Source organism: Ictalurus furcatus, chromosome 5 (assembly GCF_023375685.1).
Source record: "Ictalurus furcatus strain D&B chromosome 5, Billie_1.0, whole genome shotgun sequence".
NCBI classification, from domain to species: domain Eukaryota; kingdom Metazoa; phylum Chordata; class Actinopteri; order Siluriformes; family Ictaluridae; genus Ictalurus; species Ictalurus furcatus.
In genome coordinates, this window is record NC_071259.1 from 10,054,162 (window position 1) to 10,066,980 (window position 12,819).

At 39.5% G+C, this 12,819-nt stretch overlaps 1 protein-coding gene across 1 annotated transcript in view; it reads left to right on the top strand.

Moving 5' to 3' along the window:
- The window catches only part of cacna2d3a (calcium channel, voltage-dependent, alpha 2/delta subunit 3a), a 418,100-nt gene that overhangs the window by 268,678 nt on the left and 136,603 nt on the right, over positions 1 to 12,819 (top strand). Inside the window, exon 12 of the mRNA XM_053624733.1 lies at positions 4,556 to 4,634. Coding sequence (XP_053480708.1) covers positions 4,556 to 4,634 — 79 coding nt within the window. The remainder of the gene's footprint in view (positions 1 to 4,555; positions 4,635 to 12,819) is intronic.

The window sequence follows — 12,819 nt, forward strand, 5'->3', positions numbered from 1 at the left end:
TTTTATGATCATGACCTTTGATCTAGATATAGAGAGTTAGAATGTGTATCTTTTTGACCTTTGACCTATACCTGTCAAAACTAAGGTTACAATATATACCAACTATTTCTCTCTGACGTGGGTGTCGCCAAGGCTGTCCTTTATCACCTCTGCTTTTTGCTGTCGCTATCGAGCCTGTGTCTATCGTATTAAGATCTTCTCCCTTGTTTAAAGGAATAGTTCGATACGGTGTAGAATACAAATTATCGCTATATGCTGATGATTTGTTATTGCATGTAACCGATCCTATTACCTCTATGTCTGCTGTCTTGGGTGTTCTGGAGACCTTCGGTGTTGTCTCTGGTTATAAATTAAATTTGGACAAAAGCGACTGTTTTCCCGTCAATACTGCAGCATTTTCTCTCCAACAATCAGATCTACCTTTTTGATTTAGTCAGTCAGGGTTTAAATACCTAGGTATCAACGTGACACGTTCTTTATCTAATCTTTTATCAGCTAATTTCAAATTAATTAAATCCAACATTCAGACTTGGGGTAACATCCCCCTTTCTCTAATTGGCAATATCAATGTTGTCAAAATGAATATATTACCGAAGTTTCTTTTCTTGTTCCAGCAAGTTCCTCTTTTTCTGCCAAAATCATTGTTCGATTTATTGGATAAGATAATTAGTACTTTTATTTGGGTTGGGAAGCCACCAAGGGTTCGTAAGTCTTTATTGCAGAATGTAGACTTAGTGGAGGACTTGCATTACCCAATTTTCAATTCTATTACTGGGCTGCGCACATCCATAAACTTTGCTACTGGGTTAAATCTCCTGGATCTTCTTGGTGTAAATTGGAACTATCTTCTTGTAGAGAATCCTCTTTACCTGCTTTACTTTATTCCTCCCTACCTACAAGACTGTCCCTATATACTGATAATCAAGTTGTCCTCAACACACTTAAGACTTGGTATCAATTTAGACGGCGCTTTAAATTTGTAGGTGCATCCTCTTTGGGTCCTTTAGACAACAACCACCTATTTCCTCCATCGTGTTTGGACTCTACATTTTCAGTGTGGTATGACAAGGGCAATAAACAAGTTAGAATACAATATTCTAACTTGTTGTATAGTATACAATAAAGGGATGCCATTTATAAAAAATAATAATGAATAAATAAATAAATAAATAAAATAATTTTATAAATAAATAGAAAATTCATCTAAGTTAGGAGCGTATACAATACCTGTCTTTGCATTAGCGTACCAGCAACTATAATATATCCACCATTCGCATCAGCGATAACGTTAGTGGACGAAAACTGTAACCTTTTGTCAATTAAAATAGCGACCCCTCCTACTTTCAAATTAAAGTTCGAGTGGAAGACGTTTCAAATATGTAAAAACCTTGACAGGATTACCTCTGACGTTCCAACAAATAAATCTTAAAGGCGTGCCTGTCCCAGCCGGAGTGGGACCCCCCCTCCCCTCCAACACACCCAAAGTCTCCATAAAACAAAGGGAGACAGCAGTGTTTCCCACCAAGAGTTGTCCACAATGTGAAAACAACTCAAAGAGTAAGCCGAACTAACCAACTAGGGAAAGCTTGTTTTCAGTGTACTTTTTAATTTTGTTTTCCTTTGTTAGTATAAAAAGAAAAAAACTGTAAAATATTGTTGCTGTGTGTCAGTCCTGTGTGGAGTCCTCTTCCACTCCTCCATGACGACATCACTGAGCTGGTGCATGTTAGAGACCTTGTGCTCCTCCACCTTCCGTTTGAGGATGCCCCACAGATGCTCAATAGGGTTTAGTCCATCACCTTCACCCTCAGCTTCTTTAGAAAGGCAGTGGTCGTCTTGGAGGTGTGTTTGGGGTCGTTATCATGCTGGAATACTGCCCTGTGGCCCAGTCTCCGAAGGGAGGGGATCATGCTCTGCTTCAGTATGTCAGACTACATGTTGGCATTCATGGTTCCCTCAATGAACTGTAGCTCCCCAGTGCCAGCAGCACTCATGCAGCCCCAGACCATGACACTCCCACCATGCTTGACTATAGGCAAGACACACTTGTCTTTGTACTCCTCACCTGGTTGCCGCCACACACGCTTGACATCATCTGAACCAAATAAGTTTATCTTGGTCTCATCAGACCACAGGACATGGTTCCAGTAATCCATGTCCTTAGTCTGCTTGTCTTCAGCAAACTCTTTGCGGGCTTTCTTGTGCATCATCTTTAGAAGAGGCTTCCTTCTGGGATGACAGCCATGCAGACCAATTTGATGCAGTGTGCGGCGTATGGTCTGAGCACTGACAGGCTGTCCCCCCACCCCTTCAACCTCTGCAGCAATGCTGGCAGCACTCATGCGTCTATTTCCCAAAGACAACCTCTGGAGATGACACTGAGCACATGCACTCAACTTCTTTGGTCGACCATGGCGAGGCCTGTTCTGAGTTGAACCTGTCCTGTTAAACCGCTGTATGGTCTTGGCCACCGTGATGCAGCTCAGTGTCATGGTCTTGGCAATCTTCTTATAGCCTAGGCCATCTTTACATTATGGGCCCAATTTGGACATTTTTATACTTATATATAAGCGAAAGAAGCAAAGAAGGCTGTGAAAAATCTTATAAAAAAGTCTTTATTGTTTAACTTTCTGATCTTTTGTTCAGAATATTCACAAAAACAGTCTGCTCTCATGTTGTGATAAACCACAACACAGGTTTATAAAAAAAAAAAATCTTTGTTAAATATAGGTGTGCAACAATTATTGGCACCCCTATGAATTCATATGAGAAAATATGTTTGAAGTATATTCCCATTGATATTTTACATTATTTAGTACACCTGGGTGACTAGGAACAGGAAATTGTTCAACCATGACTTCTTGTTTCACATGGGTATAAATATGAGGTAACACATAGGCCAAAATCCCTTAGTCATTCATAACAATGGGTTAGACCAAGGAATATAGCTGTGATGTCCGGTTAAAGGTTGTTGAGCTTCACAACATGGGAAGTGGCTATAAGAAAATAGCACAAGCATTGAAATTGCTCATTTCCACCATCAGGGCAATAATTAAGAAGTTCCAGACAACTGGAAATGTTATGAATCAACCTGGAATTGGACGTGTGTCTATATTGTCTCAACGCACTAACTAACTATATTGTCTCAATGCAAGAAATAAGTGAAAAGAAAACATTAAGGAAATGAAAGAAAATGAACTCGGAATTAAAGAGGGAAAATTAAGGAAATGAAATAAGGGGCAATCAGAATTAAACTGAAAACAGATTAAGGAAAAGAAAGAAAAGGAATGTAAGACTAAAGAGGAGGCTAGAAAGAGAAAACGTATATGTTTGGCCAGGGAGAAGGCCATTTTGGGTTGTCATTTCCCGCCTCACAGCGGTACTCTTTTTGTTAAGCCTAATGTCCTCACATTTCTGACCACTCATAGTACCACACAAGCACACTTCCTCATCCAGTTCACACTCGCACTTGGTGCGATTCCCTTAATGATATATCATCCTTTTGGGGACAAACTGGCCCTACACTATGCCCACACCGTGCACTGAGCCCCATAACACGCACACACACATGTATGTCAGTAAAGAAAGCAGCATATTACATAAGAGATCACTTTTCAGACAAAAAAACATAATGAAGGTTGCTGGGATTTGCATGCAAAAATAAGAAGCAAGTATGACAGTCATAGTCTCCAAAAGAACTGTGGCTGGTTCTGCAAGATGCTCCATAAAACTTACCAGCCAATTTCCATATAAAGTTGCACAAGTTATACTAATATTTTTTTAAGCAAACGTTCATCACACCAAATACTGACTTTGTTTCATTTATTATTGTTTACAGCTTTTTATAGTATTTTTATTTAATGTAGAAATGTTGAATTTAATTGTTTTTGTTTTTGCACCACACCATAACTGTTGTATCACAGCAAACCAGTGACTACATTTCCCATCCTGCACTGCGACCTATAAACATGGCCGCCATGGACCGCAATTCCCAGACCACTCACTTTCATTCTAATCACGCACACCTGCATCCAATCTCACACGCATTCACACCACACATAAAAGACACTGTTTGAACACTAAGTCTTACGTGTGTTTTCCGTATACCAAGCCGTTGTTCATTGTGTTTTGTGTTATAGTTTTGATCTTGTTCTCGCCCTCGTTCTTGATTCCTGTTTTGCCTGTTTTATGACCATGCTATTGTCTCATGTTTTGGATTTGTCTGCTTGCCTCTCTTTAATAAAACTCTTATCTGCATTTGCATCCATCCTAATCTCCATTATGTTCTATTACATGACAATTACACAGTACTGTATGTACAAATCCTGGTTTCTGTTTCCTGTTTTTTTCCCCCTTTGAACAGAAGAATATTTTATTACACTTCATATTTAAATATTGCAATTACCGTAAGTTTATTACCTCAATTGTTTACAGATAAGTGCATTAGAAAAATGTTTTAGTGGCTTAGTTGGCTACCATCCTATTAATGGTAAGATCCTATTAATCTCAGGCAATTAAAAATGACTGATGGCTAATATCTGCTTCCTCTTTACAGGTCCGTATATTCCCTTACCTAATTGGACGGGAGTCTGCCTTCGCTGATAATCTCAAATGGATGGCCTGCACTAACAAAGGTTTTGCTTCCTCAATTTCCCTTCCCATCATGCCACTCTGCAAAATTTAGACAGGCTGTTTAATGAGCATTGAGAGCAGGGTATATGAGAAGACTGAGTGTAAATAAATGACTTGTCAGTCATATCTTTAGTGATTGAGATCTTTCTCACAGTTGGCTGAAAGTCTGCAAAAAATAGCAAATGGTAAAAATCAGGCAAAATAGTAAAGGCGGTGTAATAAAATAGTGCATATTTGTGTAGTATAATATGTTTGTGTTCCCTGCAGTCAGCGTATGACTCTGTGTATATCTGAACACCTACTCCGATATATTTGTACTTAATGTTTACATTCCAAAAAAAGGAAACAAAAGACTGATTTTTAATTAATTTAAATATCCAAACATATGCAACTTTTTTTGTGAGAGACAACTTGTTAATTTCAGGTATTTCTAGAAACATTTAAAAATCATATATATTTGTTTATGATAAGCTTGTAATCAGAAATACTCATATGATATATGGTGCTGATTTACAGTATAATATTTTTGTTGTGTATGTTAAAGTATTTATAAAACCATACTAACAATGGTTTGTACAATGTCTTGGGCCAATTGGACATACAATTTGTGAGCAGAATAAAAGGTTTAAGACTGTGTGCTGCCCGGCATTTCTCTGGCATTGGCAGGCGACTGGCCATCTGTTCTTTTGAACATTGCTCATCATATCATGTCACAAAATCAAAAGATCTGCCTTTTTTTAAATGATATACCCTCTGACAGTTTGTGATTAGACTAAAATTTGGTTTCCTCCCCTTGCCTGTGGGGGTGTGTGTGTGTGTATGTGTGTGTGTGTGTGTGTGTGTGTGTGTTTCATAATATATTGAAAGTAAGCTTTGACCTCAAGAACAGTGGCTGAGCAACAATACAGGAGGAATCGCACTATAATATCCATAAACCATAAAAGATCTAACAACAGTTTGTATATTTAACAAGGCAATTTGGATATTCTGATTTGTGTCCTGAAATGTGACGTGCTTCATGTTGACTGCTAAATAATGTGTATAGACAATAGGCCCTGAACAAAATGCAATAAAGTACAAAATGCATAAAATTCAATTTTATTTGCATAGCGCTTTTAACAATGGACATTGTCTCAAAGCAGTTTTATAGAAACATATAAACACAGGAGACAGATTTTAAGTGTGTGAATTTATCCCTAATGAGCAAGCCGGTGGCAAGGAAAAACTCCCTAAGATGATATGAGGAAGAAACCTTGAGAGGAACCAAACTCAGAAGGGAAAACATCCTCATCTGGGTAACAACAGATAGTGTGAATGTAAAGGAAAGTTCATTATGGTTTTTATATTAAGTCTGTTTTATTTAACTAGACCACTGTTCACTAAAGGAGACTTGAGTGCAAAATTGTATGTGGTAATTGCAGTCCTAAGGCCATAGCAGCAACCGTAGTCCCAGCAACCACAGAGAAAATGTCCATGTGAAATTGGGGTCCAAAACCATTTCCATGGTACATCAAGCGGCACCATCCTCAGCAAAAACCAGGCTGCTTGGGGTTGTCCTCAGTGGCAGAATGTAGCCTCCACTTGATGATAGCTCCATCCAGCGGTAGGGCATCAGGATGGATCAGGCAGGTCCGGAGAGCAGAAAGGGTCAGGATCACTGGCATCTCCATAATATCATGTGTGGCTCGACAGAAGGAGAGAGGGAGAGGGAGGTAAAGAGAGAGAGCGAGATTGTTAGGTATGCTTACTATCCTGTGATGGATAAGCCTGTGTACTTTGTGTAAAAGAAAGTCTATTCATGGTAAGCTTGACTAAACAAATAACCAAATTTTTCTGCATCATGTAGTGACATTATATTTCTTATCCTAGCAATATTTCTGAGATGAAAGAAGGCTATCCTTGTAATATTATCTACATGAGCGTCAAATGAAAGACTGGGGTCAATAATCACACCAAGGTCTGTTACTGCTGCACATGATGAAACGGAAAGGCCATTCAGAGTTACTATGTAATCAGTAAGCTTACTTCTAGCTGCACGTGGTCCTAATACAAGTAGTTCTGTCTTGTCAGAATTAAGTAAAAGGAAGCTAATGAGCATCCAATGTCTAATGTCTTTTAAACACATTCCTCAACTTTATTAAACTGATGTTTATCATCTGGCTCTGCTGAAACATACAGCTGTATGTCATCAGCATAACAGTGGAAGCTAATTCTATGTTTACGAATAATTTGACTTGGAGGTAGCATATATAAAGAAAAAGCAGTGGGCCTAAAACAGAACCTTGTGGAACACCAAACTTTACCTTGGTATGCATGGAGAAGTCACCATTTATATCTACGAACTGTTAGGGATCGGTCAAAAAAGACCTGAGCCAGGAGAGGGCCGTTCCCTTAATGCCACCAACATTTTCTAGTCTATCAAGGAGAATAGTATGAGCAATAGTATTAAAAGCTGCACTAAGGTCAAATAACACAAGCAAGGAGACACAACCCTGATCAGACGCCAGTAATAGGTCATTTACTACTTTAACCAGCGCTGTCTCTGTGCTTTGATGAGGCCTAAATCCTGACTGGTACATGACATGTATGTTATTCCTATGTAGGTACGAGCATAGCTGCTGTGCTACAACCTTTTCTAATATCTTGGAGATAAAGGGGAGATTTGATATTGGCCTATTGCTGGACAGTTGACATGGGTCAAGGTCAGGTTTTTTTTAATCAGGGGTTTGATAACTGCTAATTTAAATCTTTTTGGTATATAGCCAGTGCTAAGGGAAGAATTTATTATTTATTGAAGGGGTTCAATTACTCCTAGAAAAATCTGTTTAAAGAAACATGTAGGTAAGGGATCTAGTATACAAGGTGATGATTTTACTGAAGAGATTAATGAAGTTAGTTTGGTCTCTCTAAGGGGAGTAAAACATTCTAATCATTGATCTGATATTGCTATTCTACCAGCTACAGGGTTAGGTATAGGACTGTCTGGTTTTAAATTAATAGTCTGAATTTCATATTGTTACGATCCCCCCTTTTGATGGGAGGCCGTAGGGCGCGCGTGCACGAGCCAGAGGGCGCAAGAGCTCAGCGAGCGCACGCTGTTGGATTGTGTATGGAGGACTATGACTGTGTGTACTATGATCATAGAATTTTTATTGGAAATTTGCATTTTACACATTATAACACCACAGCCAAAACCAAAAGAAAGGGGGAAACAAAAGACAATAACAAACAGCCATTCAAAGAAAAACACAAAAAAACAGCAAAAAAAACAACACCCCCCCCCAAAAACAAACAAACAAAACAAACAAACAAAAACAAGAAAAAAAAAAAGGTTTTAGTGTTTACCGTCTACCTCTCCTCAATCCACCTCCAGGGTGCGTACATCATTGAAATAGGTAATAAATTGTTGCTATTTTCCCAAAAATGAGTCACCCCTGCCTCTGATGTTGTACTTGATTTTTTTCAAGTTTTAAAAAGAACATTAAGTCTTTAAGCCAGACTGATATAGAGGGGGGTTGTGGAGAGGTCCAAGACAGCAATATTCTGCGCCGAGCAAGTAACCATGCAAAGGCCACAACACTAGCTTGTTTATGGTTCAGAGGCTGACACTGAGATGAAACAACAAAGATGGCAATTAAAGGACAGACATCCAATTTGATTTTAAGAACGTCGGACATAGTTTCGAAGAAAGAGGTCCAAAAGTTCTGCAGTTTGGCACAGAGTGCAAACATATGACTCAGGTTGTGTACTATGGACACGTGCGTTTGTTTTGGTTTTCTGTTCTGTCTCCTCCCTGTTTAGATATTGGTTGGTCTTTGAGGGTGTGTCTATAATTGTTTGCAGCTGTCGGTATTCAAGCTTGATTACTTGTGTGATTTAAACCCCTCGTGTTCCTGTGCACTTGGCGCAGTATTATAGATATGTATGTGTAAGGTACCTTCATGCTAAGCGGTCGTGTTCTTGTGTCTTGTTTTTGTTTCATGTTTAGATCTCGATTCTAGTTTCAAGTTTAGACCTCACTTCATGTTGATGACCTTGTTTTGAGTGAATAAAGACTTTGATCTGCACTTGCTTCTGCCTCGAGTCCCGCTTCGTAACACATATCTAATATTTTCAACTTCACTAATAAAAAAATTCATGAAATTTTTGCTGCTATATAATGATTGTGTCCCTGTTTCTGTGGTGGACTTATTCCTAGTTAATTTTGCTACCGTGTTGAATAGAAATCTAGGATTGTTTTTATTTTCTTCTATTAAGGTGGAGATAGACTGATCTAGTAGCGCTAAGAGATTTTCTATAGTTCAGAAGGCTCTCCTTCCATGCTGTTTGAAATACTAACAATATGGTTTGTTTTAAGGTACATGTTTGATCGTTATACCAGGGTGCTAGCTTTTTCTCTCTAATTATTTTTCTTTTAGGTGGAGCCACCCTATCTAGCGTGTAGCAGAGCGTTGACTCTAAGCATTCAGTCGCCTGATCAAGTTCTTTGGGATCAGACGGTGATCCAAATATAATTGATGTCTCTGCGAGGTTATTGATAAAACTCTGTACAGTGGCTGATGTGAATGTATGTTTTACATGGTAGCGTGGCGAGGTACAAATATTATGATCAATACGCAATTTAAATGAGATGAGACAATGGGCTGAGACAATTTCAGACTGCGGAAGTGTTACTATCCATCCATCCATAAATCTTCTATACTGCTTATCCTTTTCAGGGTCACGGGGAACCTGGAGCCTATCCCAGGGAGCATCGGGCACAAGGCGGGGTACACCCTGGACAGGGTGCCAATCCATCGCAGGGCACACAATCACACACACTCTCACACCCATTCATACTCTACGGACACTTTAGATATGCCAGTCAACCTACCATGCATGTCTTTGGACTGGGGGAGGAAACCGGAATACCCAGAGGAAAACTCCACATGCAAACATGCAAACTCCACACACACAGAGCTGCGGGAATCGAACCCGTGACCCTGGCGGTGTGAGGCTAACCACTAAGCCACCATGCACCCTAAGTGTTACTATATTTTCTGTATTTAATCTATATGTTAATATCAGGTCAAGAGTGTGACCGCCATTATGAGTGGGTCCTATTACGTTTTGATTGACCCCTACTGAATCTAGAATAGACACAACCGCTGTTTTCAGAGGGTCTTTTGGGTTATCAAAATGAATATTAAAATCGCCATGATTAATGCTTTGTCTAGAGAAACAACCAGGTTTGAGACAAAATCTGCAAATTCACCAAGGAATTCAGAATATGGCCCTGGGGGTCTGTAAATAATAATTCGCAGAATTGACTCATTTTTTGTGGCTACATATGATATGCTGGTATAAAGAACTTCAAAAGAGTTGAATTTATGACGACGTTTTTGTGTGACACCTAGATTACGAGTATAGATGACTGCAACACCTCTTCCTCTGCCAGTTAGACAAGGCTCATGTATATAACTGTATCCAGGAGGACTAGCTTCATTTAGTGCTATGTACTCATTTGGTTTAATCCAAGTTTCCGTTAAACACATTATATTAAACTCCTGATCAGTAATGGTTTCCTTAACAATAAGTGCCTTTGATGTAAGAAATCTAATGTTTAACAATCCTAGCTTCAGATTAAAGGTGCTGGTTGTGCATTCAGTATGATCTAATTTTATGTTAATTAGGTTACTAAAACAAGCTTTCTGAAAATGTCTATGTATTTGTTTAGCTCGGGGAACAGACACAGTCTCAATGGGATGGACTACAAATGCTGAATAATTATTTGAACATTGACTATGATAAATGTTATTGATGTTGGAAGTTGTACTTACGGCAGGCAGTCACATGGTGTGTAGCGACTTGGAGATGTTGTCTGAGAGGAGATCTGCTCCGAGTCTGCTGGGATGCAGGCCATCAGCACGGCACAACCTAGGACGCTCTCAGAACAGATTCCAATTATTAACAAAGAGCAGATTCTGTTTGATACACCATGATATTAATCACTCATTTAAGGCAGAGTCTACTGAATCTTTCAAGTCCATGTCTGTATGTGGGGAGAGGTCCAGACACGATGATCTTTGCCGCGAGCGATCTGCTTCGTACCCTCTAGATCAGGCTGCCGAAGTCTCTCTTCAGAATTTCCGTCTGCTGCAGCCTGATGTCGGTCACCCCGCATGCAGTACAACAGCCCCAGTGTTCTCATCTTTCTTCATGATCGCGGGTACCTGCGCAGTGACATCAAGAACACGAGCACCAGAAAAACAGTGTGTGCGCACCTTTCATTTAGATGAGGCAACGTGGACGTTACAAACAATGGAGTCTCCGATGATAACAGCGGGTGGTTTGGTCTCACGGAGAGGGGCAAAGCGGTTCCTGGTGGAAATCTCGAAGCCTAGGGGCAGCGGAGGGGGTGAGGTCCCCACCCAGGGTCTGACCCACACATTTCGCTGCTGGTGCACCCAAGGTCCGTGATGTGACAGCGCCAGCGTGACGGAGACCTGGGATGGATACGTTCTGGGTACATGGTCCCTGCACAGAGAAACACACAGCGTAGTGGTGCTGGGAGTGATAGCACCATGCTGATTTAAATAAAATCATTTGTGTTTATTAAATCATCATTAAAGCATTCATTTGCCAAGGCAAATTTGACAGCGCTCAAGATAAAAATAAGTTTTTGTCATGCTTACAATGCATGTATTCATTTCATATTTAATATTTGTGTACATGTCATCACTATCCCTATATTTAGGCAAGTCATTGTTCTGGTACATGTACATGTCAGAGTCTTGGCTTTTCTTTGTCTTGATGCATATGAAATGTTATGCATCACAGCAACCTTGGAAATCCATTTCCCTTTGCCCTGAGTTTCCTCTTCAGTGCTTCTCTCTGTGTCACTGCATTTCCACTCGGATGGTTTCTGGACAGGGAGGACCTTGTATGGAAAATGGATCACTAGGAAATATTTCTTTGATCTATTTTTACTTTTTTGTTGTATCTCCCTTTTGTCTGACCTCAGCACTATAGATACAGTGAGTAATACAACAGAACATGAGAACTACAGTATCTCACAAAAGTGAGTACACCCCTCACAGTTTTGTAAATATTTGTTTATATCTTGAATGCCAACATGTACTGTGACATACTGAAGCAAAGCATGATCCCCTCCCTTCTGAGACTGGGCTGCAGGGCAGTGTTCCAGCATGATAACAACCCCAAACACACCTCCAAGACGACCACTGCCTTGCTAAAGAAGCTGAAGGTGAAGGTGGTGGACTGGCCAAGCATGTCTCCAGACCTAAACCCTATTGAGCAACTGTGGAGCATCCTCAAACGGAAGGTGGAGGAGCACAAGGTCTCTAACATCCACCAGCTCCGTGATGTCATCATGGAGGAGTGGAAGAGGACTCCAGTGAACTCCATGCCCAAGAGTGTTAAGGCAGTGCTGGGAAATAATGGTGGCCACACAAAATATTGACACTTTTGGCCCAATTTGGACATTTTCACTGAGGTGTGTACTCACTTTTGTTGCCAGCGGTTTAGACATTAATGGCTGTGTGTTGAGTTATTTTGAGGGGACAGCAAATTTACACTGTTATACAAGCTGTACACTCACTACTTTACTTACTACTTTACAAAGTGTCATTTCTTCAGTGTTGTCACATGAAAAGATGTGAGGGGTGTACTCACTTTTGTGAGATACTGTACCTTTAACATTTCCATTATGATAACTACTGTTGCATTAGCAATGCATTAAAATTCAGTTTAATAGTTTAAAATGTCTTACTTATGTAGTTCTAATTGATTAGACCACAGCACTTTTGAATTCTCAAATCTTATTGGTCAGAGGATGATTATTTTCTATAACAGCAGTACTCAGATTTATATTAATGTGCTGATTCAAATTCATTAAAATTTCTATATTAACAATTTACGCCAGATGCTTCACGTAAATATATTTTTTAAGTGTGTAATTGTGATCTGGTAAAAGAGTGAGGAGACATTTATTTATCATTTTTGGAAGGAGTCAAAGTAAAGTTTTTGCAGTTTCTCAGTAGCAAGACAAGTTCCCTTTTTTGTTTTGTTAACTTCAACAGAAGTGAAAAATGACTATTGCTGTTATAAAGTAAATGATAACAGGAAATAGGTTGTTACACAGATGCTGCACAACATTAACTGTAACTATAAACAGACATGTCATTA